Below are 23,471 nucleotides of genomic sequence, written 5' to 3' on the forward strand. Positions count from 1 at the left end.
TTGTTGCTTGATTTTGGCAGACCGGCTCGAGTCGTTTGTCCTGCCTCACTGACATGGTATGTTTTAGTGTGATGTGCACTGTCTTTATACAGCGCCGAATCACAGCAACAGTCGTCTCAAGACACTTTATCTTGTAAGGGAGACCTTTGAATAATACATACAGAGAAAAACCCAGCAGTCATATGACCCTCTATGAGCAAGCACTTTGGAGACAGTGGGAAGGAAAAACTCCCTTTTAACAGGACGAACCAGGCTGCTGCGACTGGTTGGGATATTGTCCCCAAGGACATCAGGGTGAAAGTAAGACACTACCAGTAAAGCGCTTAAGCCTGAGTTGCTACATGTGACCTTTGTGTTGTTTTGGGGACTTTTTATGGTAAAAAAAATAAAACATGGAACTATAAATAAATGTAATTTGGATGAGAATTTTGTTTTTTTGTGATAGTTTTCTTGTACTCTAGAGGGAGTAATAAACAGGGCAGATTTGGGGATTACTCAAATCTAAAAATGAGCGTTTGGTCTTGTTTGTTAATCTATCACAAACTGTATGATTGTAGGATCTGCTGTCATCATTTAAAGACTTAATCTCTTCCAGGTTCTCCCAATTAGCCCTTGCTTCTTGGCTTCTTGCTTATCTCTTTGCTGCTGTTGTAACTGGATCTGTGATGAGCCATTGATTTTTTTATTGATTGTAGAAGTGGTCATTACATCCTCCCTACATAACCTCCTCCATGATTGCGGCCTGCGCTTTGCTAAAATGTGCCAACATCATGATACTTTTTGTCATGTAGGTGCTCTACAGTGGTAGTGTCTTTGGCATTTTTTTTCTCACACTTGAACAACTGAAGCATCCGTGTGAAAGAGTTTAAGGTCAGAGACCAGCTGTTGAATTCAGCAGCTCTCTGTTAGGAGAGAAAATACACCTTTTTGTAAAGTGGCTCAGTGAGAAAACATCCACGGCAGCAGCAGCTTCTTTTTTTCCAGAGAATATTCAGCCTATTTTTATTCCCGTCTGTCTACATGTGAGCTCAGAGATGTTTGTTTCTGCAGGGTTTGAAGACATTTGTCCCCAGTGATTGATGCACGTCTCGTGTTTTCCATATACCTCATAAAACAACCTTGTTTTGTTACATGTCAAAATTCTTTAAAGATGATTTATTGTCAGTGCTCGGTTTGAAACATTTCTGCTATTTGTCTTTTTTAATTGAAAGCAGCTGTCAGATGTGTGCGTCATGGATCAGGAGAGCCTTTTAGACCTGCAACACTGAGAACCTTAAAAGCTTGTCCTTTGGCTTGTAACAGGTGCTTTTAAGTAGTCTGGCCACTGAACGATTAATTAGGAAGAAAAAAAAACTCTTAGCAGGGGAAAAAAAGCAGACTAGACTGAACCTTTCCCCTGAGTTTGATAGAAGTAACCTACTCTTCCTTATTTGATTATGATGCAACTTAATCTGACTGGTTGCAAAGGATTAGTTTAACTTACGTCTCATAAGCCTATTACCAAAACGTTGTCTGTGCTGACTCATTACATTGTAAAGCATATTTCTCCTTTAAGGGAGACTCTCAGGTTTAGACGAGGTTCTTGTAACATTGTGTTTCGGTGACTCATGAGTTTCACCTGTAGCTAAGCCGGCTCTCCTCGTAATCTTTACCTGTCAACTGTCATAATGCTTTGACACGTCAGTAGCAGAGAGCAGCACTGTTTCCACTCATGACTCAGAAAATGAGATTTTTCTCATCGTCTTTTTTTATGTCTTGCCATAATGTTCCCTTTTTTCATGTTTTTCTGAGAACTGTTTATTGCAGCTCAGCAAATGTCTGACTCCTCACATCTGAGCGCAATTTATTTCAAATAGTTTTGAAATACAGTTTCCAGAAGTTCAAACAAACCCTGCAGGTATCATCACCTCTACTTACCCCATCCACTCCAGCCACTAGATGGGGCAGGCTCAAAGAAAAAGCCACGCAGTCATGTTTTGGCTCATAGAGTTGCATTTAGTAGATCCATTTTCAATGTCTGGCAATTACAAATCAAACAATAAACTTTTTGTGCTTTGCTTGAATAGTCTCACTTGATTATAGTGCAGTTACTCTGGTGTGATGCATGTCCTATCACCTGCTATGTGTTTTTGAGTACAAATAAAATCTTTTTGAACAACTAGAATTGTTGCATTCTCAATCATCCAGGAAAGTAAATCTCCAAAAGTTGAATCTGTTCATCTGGACGTAGCGTTTTGTGGGAGAAACGTTTCGTCACTCATCCAAGTGACTTCTTCAGTCTCAGCTGACTGCAGGTTTCCCCAAACCTTATAAACGTTTCTCCCACAAAACGCTACGTCCAGATGAACAGATTCAACTTTTGGAGAACTAGAATTGTTCTTTATTTAGTTGCATGCATCTGCTGGAATCTGAAGCAAGAAAGTTTCCTGTGCTTTAATAAAAATTCACAGATTCTTCATACAGTAGCCGTGTGTTATGCTGATCGCTCGTCAATCCTCTGTCGGTTTATTCGTGCTTAAGCAAAAAGCATTTTTGCTGTTGCTGACTTCAGGCACAATGCAGCGATGTCAGCCGGTCACCGGAGGCTTGAGGAGACTGCTGAGTCAAAGTCAACATAACCTTGCTGTCATCTTCTAAAATATTTCTGTCACGGCTCTGATAATGTAACAATGGAACTTTCTTATGCTTTATCTGATGATAAGATTGAATGGTGAGTATGGCTGTTAATCCATGAGATGAAATGATGTAATCTTAGTTTGTTTTGTGGCTTTGATTAATGACTTCAGCAGTGCTTTCATTACTGTGACCTCTGCAGAGTTTAATCATGGCAGCTCTTAAAAAGATGCATGAGTGCATTTTATTAAGCCTCCAAAATTCAGTTTCCTACAAACTGCTCTGTCATCCAAAGCACCCTGAGGTCCCCTCTGCAGTACCTTTCCTGAAAAATAGAGGGACTGTAGTGGAATACTTTAGTGGGAGATGCCGAGTCATTGTTAATGTTTCAGTGCAAAAATGAACAACACAGTGACTCTTTCTCAAGTTTATCTTAATTTTAGAGTCTAGATATCTTTGCAGGGGATTTGACCTTCATTGAAAGGTTATATCTTCCCTCCTATCACTCACGACTCGGAATCAAAAACGCTCTGCACTGCCTGCTCGACACCAGCTGCATGCGTGCTAGTGATGTGATGGTGGAGGATGACTGGTTGAGGCACCTCCCTGTGAAACACCACAAGGATGAGAAGGAACAGCAAGAGGGAGGGGTAGGAGCTGGAAAAGAGGGAGGTGTGCTTCCCTCTTTCACAATTTCTTTGCTGACAGGGTTTGTGTGCAAGTGGGCAGAGAGAGAGAGAGAGAGAGAGAGAACAAAAACACTGAGCTGCCAAGTCCTGTGGGAGCAGAGAGAGAGGGAGAGGGAGGGAGGGAGGCAGAGAGTGGTAGAAACAGGCTGCCGTTAGCTGAGGGACGTTTACATCCTCCAGCGTGGTGCTTCAGTGCTGAGCTGACATTGCAGGGCTCAAACTCTGCTGTTTGGAGACTCAGCAGCCGTGAGCATGGATCCTGGAAGGTCTATCCAGCATGAGATCAGCTCTCTCAAAGGTACCACTCCTGACTTTATTCCATAATTTCTTTTTTTTTTAACTTCCTGACTTGTCATCACCATCATATGCTTTCAGGACCGCCTTGTTTTCCCACAATCCTTCTCTGGTCAGGACTTCCTCATTTGTATAGATGCAGGCTAAAGAAAAAGTTCAGTTGTGAGTGTTTCTGGGAGTTAAATGGGGGAATTATAGTCCCCTGTTCTCCCGCCTCGTTTTTGCGGATAAGTGAAGTGAAAAGCTTTTCTTCCCCTTTGATGTCCAGGCGTGACCACAGGGGTTGGAGCAGGGGTCACTGTGAAGCGGTGTCTTTTATGAGCCTGGGTGGGTGGGTGTGTGAGATGCTGAGGGAGGCTGGTGCTGCTGCTGCTGCTGCATGCGGCACATTGAATGCGTCTGCGCCGGGAGATGCAGAACTCAACGCCTGATGCAGAGCGGCTGCTGCATCGCCGTGGTAACAGCAGGAATTATGGCTAAGCGTGAGTCCTGAGATGGGACCGGCGATGGTGCAGAGACAGAGCTGATCACACACTTGTAGCCGTAGTCTGTGTTCTGTCTGCTGCTTGTTTGGCTGCAGCGTGCTTCGGTGTTTGCTTATAATTAGTGCTTACATCATCAGAGTTTGCTCCACCCACCTTCTCTTTTTAAGTGTCTCACTCAGCTGCACTTCAGTGTCACAGAAGTCATAAATACAGTACTGCAAAGTGTCATTTTAACACTATCCTCCATTTTGAAGATTTAGATTTTTTAAATATAAAACCAAATTCACATTTTCATGAGCTCTATTACTTTTCTTTTGTGCAGTTTTAACCTTATGTTTAATATTTTGTCATATTGAATATAATGCATAAAGATATTCCTACTTTTTAAGCAGTTCTGTTACAGATTGTGATTATTAGTTTTGGCTTCTGTAACATGGGAATTTTACGGCTTTTGGGATTAAAATGAAATATGTCTTATCCTATAAATGAAGGGTATCAAAATCAACCTTTAAAAGGTTCCTAGGTTTATTTTTTGATGAATAGTTCCCGATTTATCTAATAAATATACTAATTTTAGAAGGCAGGCAGATTTCTTGTGAAAACTCAAATGGCTTTAACACTTGAAAACTTAAAAAAATAATAACAAGTGAATATTTCTCTCAGATTTCATCTATCAAATCAAACATATGATGCTACCTGCTGATCCTGTGTTACAAGGGAAAATGAAAGAGTTGTAGCTTTAGCACTGATATTTAAATTTGGGTAGCGTTCAAATCAATAGTTTGGAAAATTAGAGAAATAAAGACCTTGTTAAGGTCTAGCTGCGGTTTCATGATTTATGCATTTAAATGAATGTACATTTGTTCATGTCATGGATATTGTTGCCTACTTCATGTAAGAGACAAATATATTTATATTTAGAGAGACAGAAAGCCCCTAATTTGAGGAGAGAACAACCAGACTGTTGCAGCTTTTTCTAATGCTGGTGTCCGTGTGGAGCTGTGGTTTGTCTGCAGTATTCTGGCAAAATGTGGTAACGCTTTGGAAAAGTTTTCCAGGCAGCGGAGGCATTTAAATGATCCTGGAGAGGGATCTGAAGGAGTCCTGCCCATTTGGATAGGCTGAGAATGTGTTCCCCAGGGCTGTGGAGACAAAGGCTCTACGCTTCACTGAGCGCTCCCAATGGAGTTACTTAATATGTCGAACACCGCCGCTTACTCAGTCAGACTGAGTTCATTTGTAAGCATGTCATCACTGCAGGACCATCACTCCCATTGTCTCTTTGTGTCACCTATTCTTAGATACTTGGTACAGAGTCAGGAGCCTGCTGGTGATCTGTTGTATGTCTTGAGAGGTGCATAGCAACTATTATAGAAATTAGCATATTTTTTTCCTGTCTGCTTTACTGCTTTCTACAAGCCGATTCTCAGTCTTGACCCAATTATTTAGGGCTCATTTCAGGCTTATGTTGCTCTCGGCTGAAGAAAAGTTCTAAAAACAAGTTACATTAAGGTGCATTCACTGAAATCTCTGCTTTTCACTACCTGTTTTTTTTCTTAAGTATTCTCTTTGTATCGTTTTGCTCTCTTATAAAACAGTTTCCTGTAAGGCTCACCACACTAAATAAAGTGTTACTTTTTGTTTCAGTCAAAATAGAAAATAACCAGAGTGAAGACATTCTCCTTTACTTTACTTTTCAATTCTTAAGCTGTCTGTGACTTTCAGCACTTTTTCTATCCCAGGGTTTCTCAAACCCTTGTCAGCAGGTTTTCTGTTATGAATGATGCTTTCTGAAGGATACGTGCTGGTGAAAGAAAGATGGCTGTGCTTTTCAGCAGCACAGGTCCCCAGGATATCCAGTTAAAAGGAGTTTGGTGCAGGAGTCAAAGTACTTGACCTCTTGTGGTATTGTGTTGCAGGCAAAAAAGGTGAAGCAGGTCATTTGACAGGTCCCTACCTTTCTTAGAGGTATTTCAATATTTTAAGCAGGTTTATATAATGAAATGGATTGTTACATTTTTACATAAAAGAAATAAATGTGTTTTATATAGATTAGTGTTAAAATGCATTTTGAGGTATTGGGGAAATCATGACAAAGTGAGGATGTTTTTTAAATAGTGCCATCAGAAATACTTATCAGTTGAGTTTGAATACGTGGTTTGACCACTGCGCATCCAAACACACTGGAGGTTGGCAAAAACCTTCACCAGAAACGTTGCTTTTTGTTCCTCTTGATGTTGAAGATAGCATCAAGATCTTATGATGTCTATGCAGATGTTTCCTTTCTAAATGAATTTAAACAGATCATGTGCTTTCCTGTTTGTAATGAATCAGGTGACCGTTATTAATCTACCAAGGAAAAGGGCTACAAACAGCACACAAGAATACAAGGAAACATTTGGAGATCCAGTGCTTAAACAATGTATAAGACCAACTCTCATAAAAACAAAAAACATGTAATTTGGCATGTTAATTAAAAAAAAATCTGCTTTACAGGTTTTTTCTTCTTTTTTTGCTAAAACAGTCAACTTGAAAATTCCTGGATGACAACAGTAATTATACGTTAGCATTAAAAACATTATTTTAATAAATGTCTTGCGCATAGTGGTGGATTTACCATAACAGAAACATAAAACCTGGCTTCGGGGTTACAGGTGCCGATGAAATAACAGTATAGTGGTCGTCTAATAAATTTCTTAAGCACTGTCCTTTTGTATATAATTTGCAGTTTACTTGGCAAAAAAGCAGGTGTGCTGAGCTGCACTGTGATGTGCGCTGACTCCTTAAAAACTTTAAAACTGTCTAATGCAGTGTCAGCGCTCACAATGAATGAATTTTACTTCTAATGTTCCGTAGCAACAGCAACAGAAAGAAACTGATGTTCACCCACATTTGTGGGTGTGTCCCTTATCAATGCACCATGAGGACCGACAGGTGATATTCATTAACTCCTTTAAAATAAGTATTTAAAAAACCAATTCAACGTACTAACAGAGCATGGAAGGGCAGTTTGTTGATGCCCCATAATAACTCCAGCATATATCCATGTAGTGTGACTATATCCCAGCAGCTACAGGCCGGGCTGCAGAAATGTTCCTTCATTGCAATGAGACCAGGGTAGCACTATTTGTAAACTAAAAGCAGCAAGGCAACCGCTTCTTTTCTTGACCCTGTTAGATTTATTCCTGTCCCGTCCCTTCGCCACCGCAAACTTATTGCTGTAGCCATGCGAAACACATAGCACAACACCCACCAGTGTCGACAGCACAGCAATCCTTCAGAGATCTCACACTGCCGATGATGATATATGAACATAATGCATAAGTGCCAAAAAAAGTGCCCCAAAAGCCCACATGTCTTTGTTCATAAGTAAATCTGACCATATTTGGGAAATATGAATGTTCTTAATATTAATGTAAAGAAATATCTAAACTTGGTGAAGCCTTAATTCCTGATTATGACAGAAATAATCCTCAAATACAATCCTGTTCAGATGCATGTTCATTTCATGCATAGCTGCAGCGTTTATGATTAATCTGCTGCCTACTTTTCCATTTCATTGACTATTTGTGTGGTTTTTAACACAGAAACAAACGTGCTAATTTCCCACAGCTTTCTCTGTAAAGACTAATTGTCCACCGCGTAAATGCACTGAAATTGTTGCACCATGAATCAGGAAATGGTGCCACTGACTAATTGTTACATCAGGCTGGCACCAGTGTTGTGGGCCACATGATGCACATGGTCTTTGCTGGATTTTTCTAGTTAAATCCCCTTTTTTCCATTTACAATAACAGTAGCAGGCAGTCAGCGTCAGCCATTGTTTTTACTCTGTAAAGAGTTATTTACTTTATGTACAAAGGGCTGAAAGACCAGCAGCTGAAAGCCTGTTTGCCAGTTAGACCTGCGGCTGATCTCATCAGCAGATTAAAGGCCTGAGTGTAGATCTTTGTGACTAACGAGAACAGAGACATACAGGAGGTGCCATGTATGGTCAGATAAGATGCTCGGTGACATTGTGTTGACAATTTAAGCGACTGTAGCTTCAGTAAGACAGTAGAACATACAATAGGGACATATTTAACAGCTGGAATAAATAGATTTGTGTTGGATAGTTCGATTAGATTAAAAAGTGGGCTGTGCTTCGGTGAACAGATCTGATTTTGTGAGGTTAAAATGCCCCCTACTTCCGATGCCTTGATTTTCAGACCTGATTACCACATCCAGTTCAGTAAATAAACAGTACGTGGGCTCTCTTTGGCCAAATTTGTCAAGTAAAATAACGTCATCATCGAGTTGTTATTAAAGACCTATATGATTTAGATAGGAATCTGTAATTCAGGGATGAAGAAGTATTCCTCTTTGATTTGCTTACTCATTTTCCTACAGTTTCCCGTGCATGTGTATCTTCGGTCATGCTCTGTTTCATATCTACAGATATGACTCCAGCAACAGATCACAGATTTCCTCTTGCTACTGCACTTTCTGTGAAGGGTATAAATGAGGGGCTGTCAACGACAGAGAAGAGAAGGAACGCTGTTTCAAATATTAGTTACTCATAAGTTTACATCCAGGTTTCTATTCAGCTTCATTTATTCACGTGTATTTTTGTTTCTGCACACATCCTGTCTGTGTTTTCTGGATAGAGGGTTCATATCTCTTGGTCTTAGTCTCAGTAGCTCTAAAATGCTTCAGCTGATATCTGAGCTGCAGGAATTAGTGGATAACTATATTTAAGGTTTCTCTCTCTGCAGCCAGAGTTATGATTCACTGCAGATGTGAAGACTAGGCTTGTTGCACAAAGCATTTCCCCCTACACTCTGTGCACAGACATATATAAAACATGAAATCTTTGAGATTAGCTAAACATATGTGAGGATACAGAATTTGTACTTAAGGTTTTCTGCTTTCTTTTGTCAGAAAAATCTACACATCAGCCAAAATGCCAACTTAAAACTATCAGCTACTGTTTGGAGCTAATTTAACTTTGGGCAGTTAATAAAAAATAAAATTAGATGTATTTGGACTGTAAAGAAAGGATGTCTTTTCCTGTATATCAAATACACTGGATATACCAGTCATCTACATACATCTACTGTAAATCCCCCCCAGGCTAAATCACTAGCTGTTCCCAGAAACGGTGTCCTTCAGCTCATTGTTTTGGATTGGCAGCCTACAAGTTTAATGTTTTCGTTCATTGACAGAAATTTCAACAGCACCTATTTTTTAGTGAAAAAGCTCTGATAAATCCAGCAATACAATACAACAATACTTAGTTACAGGTGATTTTGTATCACAGGTCTGTGGAACCACGATCCGTTTTTTGTGCTGTGGTTTTGATTGACATCTCGCTTTTCTATAGAGGTCAAAAACAAACAGTTGATGACTGGATTAATGACTGGAACACAAACAAAAACTACTATTTCCAATTCACGTTTTATCTGAATGATCTTTAAACATCAGCACACGTGACAGAAAAAAATTAATCACAACATGAACACAAATCTCAAAATTGTTCAGCTATTATGAAATGTAATCACCCAAATTTCAGCTTTTCTTAAATAACAAATAGTTCCAGTTAGAAACATTAGCTGACCCACATTAGTGCAATTAAACAGAGGCAGTGTAGCCCCCTAATGGGGTCCTGTGTACTGAAGAGTGCTGGAGCTGTCAGCGAGGCTGTCAGTCATGCTGGTTGATAACTCTGGAAACGGTCCCCGCGAGTGCCCCCCTAAGTTGGCTGATGAGATTGCTTAATCCCATTAACCTTGGGTTTCCTGTAATTCAGAAGAGCAACTGCCTCCATAATTTGCCACACATCCTGTCTAATCATCCAATCCTTCCTGTAATCCCGCTCTCAGTGGAGCATAATTACATTCTTTATACTTTGTTTTGTCAGGGAAACGGGATTCAGCAGGGAAATTGAAACGAGGTGACTCCTGTGCCACTTGTAAGACGGAGGGTTCACGCTGCTAAGTTTCTTTCCCTAAAGTGGCCAGGAGGGGGCACTGTTAGTGCAGATGCTGCGGCCTTAATGAGGCTATCGAGACATCTGTTGTTAACATAGTCATTGCTATGAGATTGAGTGAATTTTATTTCTCTTTGATTCTGCTTGTCTGCACATTAATCTCTCCCTGAAGCACGTTCTCCTGTAGCTCCATAAGATATTGACTTGTTTGTTGACTCTTAAGATTTAAATTGTAATAAAAAATATAAAGGATTGGATTTTAGAAATGGGAGAGAGTTTGCTTTGGAGGAAAGTTCAATTTCTCTAACTGTGTTTTTGTTTTTTTGCTTTTTTCTCTCTTTCTAGGTAAGTTGCTGCTCCTGCCTTTTGTAACTTTGTGGGCTCCCAGGTGACAATACGAGGCTGTCAGGTGTCACAGGACGGGTGAGCGCCTCCTGCTTGTACAGCAGATCAAACTGACGCCTGATCTTTCTTTCCTTGTTTCTTACTGTGAAGTATCTTTTCATTTCTGTTAATGCAGTGGCATAATCAGACAAGCAAGTTTTGTATTTCGGCACAGTATGCCACTGTTCATTCCTCATTCCTTTGTGTGTGACAGTCTTCAAGTGAATGCTGCTTTTTATTTGGTATAATAGTCACTGGCACAACAGTGCTGTTATTGTTTGTGGCACGAAGAGCTGCAGGCTGTTTGCCATCGTGTCTCCTGTACTCTTTCTTCTGATGCCAAGCCAAGTGAGTAAACTGGATCTGCAGCTTGAGGCCATGTCTCGCTTTCCTTTTGCACTTTTATATCTCTGTCTTGTATCTTGTCTCAATCTCAATTTGCATCTCTCAATTATTTTAATATTCCGATATTTCTTGGGTCATTTTCTTAGTTTTGGTCAACAAGCAATTCCCAAATGTAAATATATTCAAGTTACAAGAGCATAAATTACTACTCCTTGAATTTCTTTCCTTATATACATGCACACACTATATTTTGCAAGTGTAAGAGTGTGCTGTATTCAAGGATCAGGGCGAAATCATATCCCTCCCACTGACATTTAACTTTGTCAGTAATTGTAAGTTTTAAAGCCCTCGAGCTTGGTGCCGTTTCCAGAAGTTGCCTGGCATGAGACGACGTTATAAAAGCTGCCGAGGCTGTTTGTCCGCCAACCCTCACCGCAGGCAAAACAGCCGGCAACAGCCAGCAAGGCGCCCTGCTGTATGAAAAGCCCTCTGAGACCCCTTCATTGCCACTTTCTTTGAAGCAGATAACAGTTACTATCATGCTTATTTTTTTCTCTCGTGGGAGTGACAGTCTGGGAGTGATCTAGAAAAGACCTGAGGAGGTGGGAATGTGGACGGGATCTGGACAGAGTGGAGGTGAAGCCCCAGTCACACCATGTCAGGGCTGAGTTTACGAGGAGGCCGAGCTGATTTATAGGACTCCTCTAATGGCACTGAACACACATCATGCTGACAAGTGGCTTCAGGGGCTTTTCTAAAAGAGCGATGTCTTGTCAAAGTGCTTTTAAGTTTTGTTATTGCTCATTCGGTAGTAAACAAAACACCGTTGTGGGACCATAGTGGATCTATCACCCATTACCATAAATCACCTTGGTGGGTAACATCCCCACAGTAACTACATTTTTGGACTTCTTCAGCTGGTAGTTAGTTGGACCTGTCTGAGAAGTTTGAGAATAAGGGTCTTTTAATAAGTCATGACTGAATTTCCAACAATAAGAAACACAGGAGCTGTCTGATTGAAGCCCTGCAGCCTCCGTGGAGAGAAGCTCAGTGAAGCGTGACTGTGTGCTGGTGTCACAACATAGAGGCCTGTGGAAATCGGCACACCTGGGTTTATATTGGACATGGTCCAATGACTTCCTTTGGTGTTGATATGCACACTGAAAAATGTTTTGGTGAATTTACTCAATGCACCAAAGAAAATCATCTAAGTCTTTGTTTAGAGAGCAAAATATACATAATTAACATAGCACACTGTCACGAAATCTCACTGATTTAACACTTCAACCCCTTAACTCGGCCCTCAATTTGATCATTTTCAAAAACTGTTTGCATTTTAATATCAGCTGTCTCATTATTGCTCAGTACCCTTCCCTGAAAACCAGAAGCAACAACAGTACTTCCAACATGGCTGAAGAAATCTCAGAGACTAACACTGATTTTGCTTCCTAGTCCTGGGACTTGAGGAAAGGGTTTTTCCACATCCAGTTACGTGAGCACAATTCAAGGAATTTTAGTGTTTTTGCTCCTCATCTCGTCGTGTTGTCTCCTTCAACATAATGTCCAATGTCTCCACCCTTCTCGATGAAGACATAAATATACCCAGTGGTCTTGGTTGCTGGATATTCTACATATTTAATTTAACTTTTAAAGCACACTTTAAATGAGATTAAACGTTCCTCTCACTCACATGTTTAATCTCCATGTTTTTATGCAGGGCTGTGTAAATTAAGGATTAAAATAATCTGGAATGATTTTTATCATAAAAAGAGAATAAATGCAAGTCAGCCACATTTGAACTATTTGCAACTTGATTAATTTAATCTTTGTGGTTTTGTTGGCGTAATTTAGCTCTTTTAAAATTACGAAGCCCTTTCATTGTGAAGAAAAGCAACTACATCAGTCAACCACAACACTGCAGATTCAAAAGAGCCATTGTCTCAAAGAAATGCAGTGCTTTGACATATAATACCAGGGATGGTGTTAATTAAATTTTAGGTTCAGTTATTTTTAGCTTTCACGGACTGTTAAAATAAGATATTTTTAAATATATTAAATATCTTATCACACTTATTTAATTCATGTTCATGAAACTTTATGTAATTAAAAGACACATTTGACCTTTCTTTTAATTATAATTTTTGTCACGATCAAGCACCTTGCATGTCATCCTGCTGAAAACTGGTGCAGACTCCTAAAAACGGCTGCTCGACAGAACAATGCTCCCGACCACACCCTAAAAACAGCTCAGGAAGAGTTTGAGGAGTACAACAAAGAGCACAGTGTTGATGCTGCCTTCACACCCTCCAGATTTTCATCCAAGAGCAAACCCAATACTTAGAGACCCCACTCTGCAAAACATCAGATCTGTGTCCAGCTCTTTGATTGCACAAGGGGGTCCTGCACAGTATTTATTGTTTCTTTAACAAGGACAGTCAAAATGATGGACATAAATATAAAATGCAAACATACCACATTTAATCAGAGCTGATAATTTAGATCTGTTGTCCCAATGCAGATCAGATAAATCTATACAGGTGAAAATATACAATTAATACATTACTTAAAAAACCAACATAATTAATTGTTTGAGATGTGCCTGAAGAGTTTGATCGGTACACTGTCCCCTAATTATAACTGGTGAGGAGTGTTTGTTTACTCCCTTTTCCTGAGAACTTGTGGGTGATCTGTGTATAATCAGCTGGGATTCTCAGCGGTTAAAGTGGATTCCAGTGGTGAGCCAGTATCAAGGCAAAAAAAAGAATACCAGAGAATTAAACTTCTCTCACAGCTATTACACAGTAATGTTGATCGGTATGTTCAGTATGTTTTGAACAGTTCCTTCCTCGACAGTAAATCAATTAAAATGATATTCAGTGGTGATCCAGGGTTATGGGGAGGTCCGTCGATCCATGTTGGAGGCAAACGGAGCCTGTGGGATATAGTGAACACCAGACCTCAGCAACAGGTTATATTTTAGGGGAGTATTCCTTTGAAATGCTCAAGTTGAGTTTCTTGGTTGGTGTGTGCGTGCATGGTAACGGAGCAACTCCAAAATAATGTCAAAACCAGAGTTTCTTTTGATGTTTTTATCACCTGAAACTTTTGGATCAGGTTGTGTGGTGAGCAGGAGAAGCTCTCAGCATCTGGACGAGTGTGTCTGTTTTTTATTGTTGCCAGTAGCGATGCTATTGCCTCTGACCACTGTTCTGGCCTTGTACTCTATGTACTCATATTTCTTTGGTGCGTCATGTTACTGTGGCTGCAGGCATTCCTGGCCAGCCACGCCCTGCCATGGGTTTTGATGACTCATTGCAGTGGTCAGTCACACACACACACACACACACTTTCACATTTCCGTTGCTACGCTGTGGTTCCTCTTAATCATATGATGCTCCTATCTGATTTGGCAAAGTCTGGCGCTCATCCATTTTCTACTTTCCAAGTCGTCCATTTTAGGTTCAGGATTTTTCAAACCACCTTTGCTGCTTCATTCCTCCCTGTGTTGCCTCAGACTGGCTCAGAGGTCCATTAGTTTCTAACAGCGTCAGCCATTTTTTTTCAGATGGCTTGTGATCCAAAGCTTTTATGCTGTGAACAGTATTTATAGTGGTTTGTGCATTACCAGCAAAAACCTGTAGTCTAATAGGTTTGGCATGACACTGTGATCCTTTAAAGCCAAATGAAAAATAATGCATTGATGCAGAACTAAATAAGATGTGAGAATAATGTGAAGCTGTTATCCATTTTGTGTTAATCAGTGATAAATGTACAACCTTACACTTGGCGGTGCTTTTCAAATATTTGACTAGTTGCTACATTTTTCTAAAACTCACATAGTTTATGTAACTGTTTCTTGTCTTAATTACATATTTATCCACATTTACCTGTGCATGGTAGGATAAAGCATGCTACTATCAGCACTGACAAGTTTTTTGCTAAAACAAACACCAGCAACAACACAATAGTGTTCTGCTCTCAGGCTTTGGTCAGATAAAGTTTGGGCAGATTAGAGATTAGATGCTACTGATCAAACATGAGAAACATAAAGCTAGTGAAGGCTACAGCTATCAAAAATAGCTCAGGAAAAAAATAAGGCCTAGCCAAGTAAAGCTAACATGTTACAAGTCTGTCACAGCTCTGCACAGTCAGTAGTTTCCAATAACCATTAAATGCTTGAAATACCCTGATACCACTCATCAGCCTGCAGACCTGTTTGAGTGTCAGCGATCTTCCTCTTGTTTGTCCCTCTTCTGCAGTAGAACAGGATGCTGCAGCATCTCACTCAAGGACAGTTTGACGTTATTAAGGTGTGAAGTCAGGAAATCTTGAATAGCCTTGTTGGCTGCCCTCAACTTAGCTGTCTGCTCATTTACAGAGATATATAATTAGTGTCAGTCCCAGGTGGGCGTAAATCAAGTAATCATACACATTTAAGGGTGTCTAAAAGCTGTGAAAATGTAGCTTTCTCTCTTTTAGGTGGCATTTTAGGCCTTTTATTAGCTAAGAGAACAGAAAAGTGGACAGTGGTGAGCAACAGCCCGATCATGTCTAAATTTACTTCAAACCCACGCTCTGCAACATGTATCTAATACACGTATCTAATAAACATGGGACAAGTTCAGTATATTTAGATGGTACAATGACTCACAGGCTGTGACACAAGGCTGTGTTTCCTCTGCTGTTTGTTTACAGGCTACATCCTTCATGCTGCTGTCATGATAACAGCATAAAGACACTTCATACAAACAAACTCCTGCTGCCACAAGCAGCTCTCTCTTTCTCCTTTGATTAAAACAATTTTCATTGCAGTGGGCAGCTTTGACCTGCCAGTGTTTTGGAGCTCCATTTATAGCTTCATTCTTTCACTTTGGTTGTTTTTCTTCTGGGACAGGCCCAAAGCACACAGTGTTTATTCAGCTTAACAGGGGCTTGTTACTGCAGCAGAGACATGGCTCCATATGAAATTAATTAACTCCTTGTTGAGCACTGATAAAAAAGCTTATGAGGAATTCTGCTTTCTCCTATGTGCATTTTCTAATGATGCTGTCCGGGTAACTAGCATATACTTCCATGATGTTAAAATCAGATTTGTCAACATTAACCATCCATCAGTTCCTAAAAAAACTTCTAGCTGTATTTTTGGTTTATATGGGATTTTTTAATTAAATACATAATCAAAAAGCAATATATTGAATAACCAACTGGATTTGTATTTGTATAATATTTCTTTTTGAATTTGCTTTTTTGATCAACATTTGTAGCTTAATCGGGTGCAATTCATCTTTTTTCTGATGAGATTTAAGTTTCCTTATTCAAATACATTTAAACTAAACCATACTAAACTAAACCTAATACTTTCTATGCATTGTAGAGATTCCAGCTGTAAAATCAGTATGAAACTGCTACAGGCTTTGTTGGCAATGCTTATCTTATCACTCTGTTTAGTTTAATTTTAGGTACACTTACTTTCTTGTGTGTGTTCTCTGTTTTTCACTCATATTTGTGAGTGGGCAGATGTGTAAGTGGAGAGATGTCCATATAAAGGTTCCATTATATGAAGTTTCCAGAAAATTTTAAGTCCATGAGCCATTCTGCTAAAAGTTGGCCGTTTTTGACACTGTATCCATCTGCCTTGGGAAAAAATCTGCCTTTTAAATCACTAAAAGATTTTTAAATTCGTTTTACATGAGGTGGACAGATGTAAGTAACTCCAGAAGCACAGATGGAACCGAGAATACGACAGACGACGCCTTTAATGCATACATTATCCAGAGGAATTTGGCCTTCATTGCACTGCAGACAGTTCAGTTAGCAGAATGTCCTCAGGACTCCTAACTGAGCAGCGTGTCAGGAGCATGTTTTAAGTGCAATAGTTGCAGAATTTATCACCACACATGTGTGTGAACTGTTTCAGCAATAGTCCTCCCAGCAGTTTCCCACTGCTCCATTACCAAATGTCAAAATGCAGACTTGATTTTAACGACTTGGAAGACAACCATACAGCTTAAACGACTCGCTATAAAGTACGCACTGGAATGCGGAGAGCATTTATCTGCCAGTAGAGTTGAATGGGTTTATTTTAAAGCACCCAGTGTCACTTTGAGTTGTCTTCATTCCCCCGACCTCGGCCATCGCCACCATGGCAATGAGCTTTCATCATGACTTGGAGAGAGCAACAATAAACATCTACATTATTTATATCCAGACAAAGGTTTAGGATGCATATTTTTTGTAATTTTTCCCATCAGGCTTTTTTTTTTTTTTTTAAATAAGATTGACTAGAGATCATCAATCTCTAGATTGCATTTAAGAAAGGCTATAACTGAAGCTTTTAGAGGTGTGACGCAGGTGCAGACAGCTTCACTTCACTCCATCGAATGAAAACCAAACAAAAACTCTATTCTTGCCGCTGGTATGTTTGATATAGAGCCACGGACAGGTAATGGAGAGCACATGGCGAATAAGTCTCTGCATCCAGTGAACCAACACGGTCCTCAAGTTTTTTTGATGAATCCCAAGACCACTAAATTCTTGCGCTGTGAGAGGCCTGTTTTCTTTTACCAGAAGAGTTCTTACCAGCTGTGCCATGCAGCAAGAATTTATCTGTGCTAGCAAAAAGATTGTGATTCATTCTTCCAGACATCTTCACTTAACGCTTCAGTATATCATTTCTAGTTCTATGACAGCCTATCGAAATACGATGGAACTGGCAGGAGATCATTTGCCGGGTATGATCCGCAGCGGAGCCTCATCTGGCGCAAACGTTATTTGCGCTGATTGTTGCCATGCCCCAAAAGGGCGGGGTTATTTCCATCTCCAGAATTCTGATTTATTGGTGGCAGTGTTTATGTGACTGCATAATGTTGAAAGAGCTTAATACTGTTTGCCCCAGACCTGCTAGAGGGAGTCCTCTTCCCTCTCCTGCATGCTCTTACTCCAAGCGACTTCTTATGAAACATTGCTCCCAGTAGAGCAGGAATCTGTTTGCAATCAATTTTCTTGACAAATGGGTTTGACATAAACAGGCAAAAGCTGATTTTCATAAAGCAGATTATAAAATTGATTGTTTGGAAAAATAATTAAAAAGCTTGAATCTCTGTAGTTATTTCAACACTTCACCCTAATAGGTTTTCTGTTCAGAGATTTTAATGTGATCAGCAGAGGTGTGCTCCTATATTCATTATTATTAAACGACTCTTAAATGTTGCAGCTGTCAGAGAGAAGAGGGAAAATTAGGAAGAATTAGGGAAAATCACCGTCTCCTGCAGACTTTTTCCAAACCTCCTGTTTGTATTTTTAGCTCCACTGGCAGCTGTTGTTACCCTGGACTCTTATTACTGCTGTTCAGTCTCATTTGGTCTCAGAGGAGGTTGAGTAACATGGACCTAAACACAGGCACAATTGTCTTTTCTTATGGGGAAATCCACGACTTGATGGCTTTTCCATTTAGGTTTGTAGAATTGGCTGGTGGGAGATGTGGGCTATGAGTGAGGAAAGGAAAGCATGGAGACCAAAGATTATTTGTACTTAGTGTTTGACCTTTAGGTTTGGTGTCTTTGAATAGCACTGAAGAACCTTTGGAAAACATTAGTGACTATGACTGTATATTATATTGGGCAAATTCAGTAGTTTAGAATACAAAGAGAGCTTTTCATTCTGGAACCTTGTATTTTGTCAAAGTGACATTTTCAAAACCTCTTGCCATTAAAAACGCATGCCGATGATTCGCCACAGCTGTCCCTGTTTTGCACAGCATTGTGTGCATGGTGGTTATCCCCTCAGGCCTGTTAGGTGTTGGCTGTGTCATCCCTGCCCCATATCAGACGTTTTAGCTGTCAGCTTGTTTTTTCCTGTTATCTACACATCTGTTTGAATGTTAAAGTCTCATTTCATTCATGCACGTAACACAGTATATGTGCTATTCTGCAGTGTGTCTGTCTTACAGATGATTGGATTACTACCCATCACCGATAAATTGTTGTATGTTATTTCAGGTATATTACTTCTTAGATGTCTGTATCTGATGCTGTCGCATTAGAGTGCTGCACATTTTAAATCACAATCCTTTTACTGAAACTTTTTCACTGCAGTTATTTGTCCAAATGACTCTGAGGTATGCTAAAAAGCAGAATGTAATGTCTGGCTTTTTTGGTTTTAATTCTTTAGTTATTGCCAAGCTTTGTTTGGACTGTAGTCAGCTTACCACTAGCTCATTACAGTGTCTCCAATCCTGCATTATTAAGTCTTGCAGTGACTTTACAAAAACTTGAAGAAGCTCATACTATTTTTATTGTTTATGTCTGCAGTGCTGTTGGTAAACTCTTGCTGTTGTTCTCATCTGAGGCTGGTGAGGAAGGATTAAGATGACGACCCAGTGATGGTGAATTTGTGTGTGATGCACAGTTTTCTACACCATCAGCTCATATATGAAATAACTAATAGCACTGCAACTGGTTCACGTTAAGTAACTAGACATGAATAATATCTTGCATTTTAAATATTTATTTCATGATTATATATTGTCATTTACTGTCTGATTTGTGCATAGATTTTGAGGGAATATTTAGCAAAGAAAGAATTAATTGATTGCTGTTTTAATATATAAAAACCACACTGTTTTTGCACTTTGTGTTGAAAGCTGGCTAAGGTAGCAGGGGTTTTGTAGCAGCGGCACTGCCCATTACCCACACAAGGTCCAAACCTCCTTTTCTCGGCTCTGTTTGGATCCTTTTGGTTTCTGTTTGCATCCTGTGTGCACACACCCCTTTAGATTCTCCTCCTCTCTTCCCTCTCGCCTCTCATCCACACTGTTTCTGTTTCGACTGGGGACTGACAAGGTAGGAGGGGTTCTGAGCATCGCTGTTTCTCCATGCTGACTCATGATGACAACTGGGTAGATAAATGCTTCATCAAAGTGAATCCAAAATAATGTAGAATTAAGAATTTTTAACAGGTCTTCTTTGTGATATGTTTCTCCATGCAAATACTGCGCATTGAAGTGCTTATAGTATCTGAAGAAGGAATTCCTTGAGGATCTCAAAGAACACAAAGGAAGACATAATGGTGGCTGGAATGGTAATGCCATTAGCCAATCTGAAAGCAATCTACGAGCTTCTCTTCAAAGATGGCGTCATTGTGGTTAAGAAGGACAGGCGGCCACAGTCCATGCATCCTGATCTCAATGGGGTGAATAACCTAAAGGTGATCCGTGCCGTGGGCTCTCTCAAAACTAAAGGCTACGTCAGGGAGACTTTTGCCTGGAAACATGCCTATTATTATCTCACCAATGAAGGAATTGGGTACCTGCGAGATTACCTGCACCTGCCTCCAGAAATCATGCCTAGAACCCTTCATCGCATTTGTCGCCCTGGATCTTCTGCTCGAGTCCAAAAAGTGAAAGGCCCGAGATCTTCCATTTCAGAACTGAAGGCCAAAGGAAAAACCCAAGAGGGTGTTACGGACAGGCACGTTTACCGTCACAAGAGAGTTGAAGAAGAACAACCTGACAGACTTCCAAAAACCTTCAGAGGGTCCTACCAGTTGTCAGTTGGTCAGCCTAGAGATCAAAACACTACCTTGTTCAAGGTGAACAAAGACCTCTGCAAAGAAGACGAAGGTCACAGTAAAGTTTTCAGTGCTTCTGTTCTCCACCATGAGGGCAAAGCCACCAGAGTTCATTACTCAGTCGAGGAGGCCAAGCCAGGTTTTCATTCTCCTTCAGTTGTGACAAAGTTTCCAAAAGAAATCCAGACAGTTCAGAAGGTTCCTGGTGTTCCAGTAACAGAGGTCCTGCAGGAATCGTTTAAGAACACATGTGCTGAACCACAAACAGGTTATAAGGAGTCTGGAAGTGTTGCTATGGCCACCATGAAGGTGCAGAAGACCACAACTGAGGAACCTGTAAAAGAACTGATCCTAGATGAGATGAGAAGAGAGACCAACTATCTGGTCTTGGGGGTACTTGAAGAAGAGGTACCTGCGAGTGAATGCGGTATACAAATGGTATCAGACCCCCAGACAGTCCCTTTGATGGAAGAGCTTATTGATGATGAAGAGAAGGATGAAGACCTTCTCCATGAGGTGATCATCTCAGCTCCATTTGGATCTTCTGCTGAAGTTGTGACAGAAGAATCCCACAAGAAGTTGTCAGGTGATGTTGAGGAGATGGAACATGTGACGGTTGAAGTTTACAGCCCTGCGGATAAAAGTGAAACATCCGAGTGTGACACTTACAAATCTCTGCAAAATGTTCCAGAGGAAAAAACAATGGATTCTGACATTACAGATACAGAGAATGAAAAAAACAGTGAGACAATAGTTTCTGCAGAAGTCATGATTTCTCATGATGCATCTGGAGCCTCCTCCACTGCAGCCACTAAAGCAGACCGTCCTGTCCCTATAGTCCCACCAGTTTACCCAGCTCTGAAGATCCCTCTGCTTCAGGTAGACTGTACCACTCTCACAGAAGAACCTGAAAAAGGTGAAGATGCTCAGAAGACCGGGCCTGACTTCCCTGAAGGTTTGAGCTTCTTCTAACTCCTCCTGCTGTTTCTTCCTCTTTCATTTGCAGTAAAGGCTATCTTGGTGTTGCTATGGCCGCTGGCTCTGTTTATGTGGATGAAGCAGAGATAATTTAATCTCGTCTCTTATTGATACAAATAATGGTCCTGTCATTTTTCATATAGCTAAATAACAACAGACTGTCAATTAAGTGTCATTTTACAGATGCAGATTGTGCCAACCAGTGGCCTACTTACACAGACAAGCTTTGTCTAAATGTGAATCATGCACGTTTGCATACTGTATGTTAGTGAGGGTACAGTTATATTTTTAAAATGCATTAGCCTTCATTTCATTTACTGTCACACATCTGCTTACTGGACTCACAGTAACTAAAACTCGAACTGTAGAAACATTAAGAATTTATAACGAGTAAGAAAATAATGCGACTTTTATCCAACATTGATTATTGAGACACCTTGTAGATCATGCGTTTTATGTGGCCTGTGATGCTTTACCTCTTCTAGTCATCTTAACTGGGAGCACATATAACTCTCTTTTTTGAGATGTTTCGAGGGTTAAAAACAAGCAAAAAGCAAAGATAACATATGAACCTTCTACATGTTCAAAGTGCATCTGTCAAGCAGATTATTACTGTTGTATATTCAGCAGAACAGGCAGTTTTTTTTTCTGCAATGGTTGTCATCTATACTCAAACGAAAAACAGTGTGTTCAGTTCCCCAAGGAGAACAGCATCAACTACCCATTAATTCAATGAATATTTAATTAACGTCTTATTATTACTAAGGTAGCAAAATTATGTTTATGTAGCACAGCAGGTACAAACTGCAGCACAGCAATAGAGAGATCAAAACTAAACTGAAAGACAGACAAAAGCTCCTGAATTAATGAAAAGATTTTACAACTAATGAAACAAACAAAAAGGCAACAATTACATGGTAAAAGGGGTAAAGTTGATCATTTTAATTCATTAAAGAAATAGAAATTTAAAAAGATAATTATTAAATTAAAAATGTGTTTAAAAAACATGTAAAAATAAACTAAATAGTGAATTTGAGAAAACCAACTTATTAAATTAAGTAAAACAATCAGAACTCAGTTAAAATTATAATTAAGACCAGCAACTACATGACTGAGAAACACAACCAAACAAGAATCTTTTAATTTCTTTTACTTATTTCTTTTTGTATTTTTGAAGCCTAAAAGAAGAGGTTTCTCTGGTATTGGTGGGAGAACCTGTCAGTCTGCTGAAGCTGGTCCATAGTTTACTAACATGTCTGAGAGATATTGAGCTTCCAGACCAGAGAGATGTCTGCATCGTCTCAACAGGCATTAAAAAATTCAGATAAACTGTAAGTCTAACCAGGAGGCAGATACTGTAGTTACCTCTGTGTGAGTGTTATATGGTCAAATCTTCTTCTTTCTTAACTTAAACTCTGGCAAATGTGTCGCGGGGTATCTACAGGTGTCTAAATACAGTATTCAGTATTAAATCCATGCAAACATTTGTGCTGCTGCGTGCGCTACATCGATGTGGCTGATTCATTAATTCTGGCATCTGCTGTTCTGCAGCTGCATGCACTCGTGTGTCCATCTCTCTTCATCTCACAGAACATTTCACACGGCCCCCAGACTAGATAATAAAGTGCATAAAGACTTATAAAAGATTTCAATTATGATAAATGCTTCTGCAAATCCACATACTGAATTCCCTGGCTCTACCTTTTCAATATGACATCCGCCTGAGAGCGTTCCATTGTCGGGGCTGATATATGACTCAGCAGAGACTGGAAAAATGTGTGTGCCATTAAACCACACTCAGCTTTTCCTGTCTGTGCCCCCACAAAAAAGGGCGAAGCAGCAAAGCAGTCCAAAACACAGAGTGTGTGGCATTTGCCACCTTTCATCTAACCTCCACTTAGCCCAGCCTGCAATGAACATGAACTCCAACATTTAAAAAGACCATACTGTATTTGAGTGGGTTAGCCACAGCAGAACACAGAGTGTAACCTGCTGACTCCTAATCTAGTGTGTGCTGCATTTTTCATATAATACAGTAAGAAAGAAAAATCATCAAGAAACCTGTTTTGGCTACGATGGCAATGAATTTTTCTAGAGACTTTATGGAGGCTCTAATTCAACACGGCCAAGGTAGGAAGTCTTTATTGT

At 39.9% G+C, this 23,471-nt stretch overlaps 2 protein-coding genes across 12 annotated transcripts in view; both read left to right on the forward strand.

The window, feature by feature from the left end:
- pleca (plectin a) overlaps positions 1-23,471 on the forward strand; it is a 115,350-nt gene that overhangs the window by 39,948 nt on the left and 51,931 nt on the right. For 2 of the 11 annotated variants that reach the window (XM_025902067.1, XM_025902069.1), the window contains exon 1: positions 3,454-3,600. The exons of the other annotated variants lie outside the window; for them this stretch is intronic. In XM_025902067.1, coding sequence (XP_025757852.1) covers positions 3,555-3,600 — 46 coding nt within the window. In that variant the 5' untranslated portion in view covers positions 3,454-3,554. Of the gene's footprint in view, positions 1-3,453; positions 3,601-23,471 lie in introns of those variants that run through there. 11 annotated transcript variants of the gene reach the window in all.
- Positions 19,444-21,460, forward strand: LOC112843433 (uncharacterized). Its single transcript, XM_025902075.1, has one exon. The coding sequence runs from the start codon at positions 19,842-19,844 to the stop codon at positions 21,315-21,317; it is 1,476 nt and encodes a 491-aa protein (XP_025757860.1). The 5' UTR covers positions 19,444-19,841; the 3' UTR covers positions 21,318-21,460.

This window comes from Oreochromis niloticus, linkage group LG22 (genome assembly GCF_001858045.2).
Source record: "Oreochromis niloticus isolate F11D_XX linkage group LG22, O_niloticus_UMD_NMBU, whole genome shotgun sequence".
Classification (NCBI taxonomy): Eukaryota; Metazoa; Chordata; class Actinopteri; order Cichliformes; family Cichlidae; genus Oreochromis; species Oreochromis niloticus.

What these genes read in the sequence shown, in the direction of transcription:
- LOC112843433 (XM_025902075.1), top strand. Translation starts at nt 19,842, where the DNA reads ATGGTGGCTGGAATGGTAATGCCATTAGCCAATCTGAAAGCAATCTAC.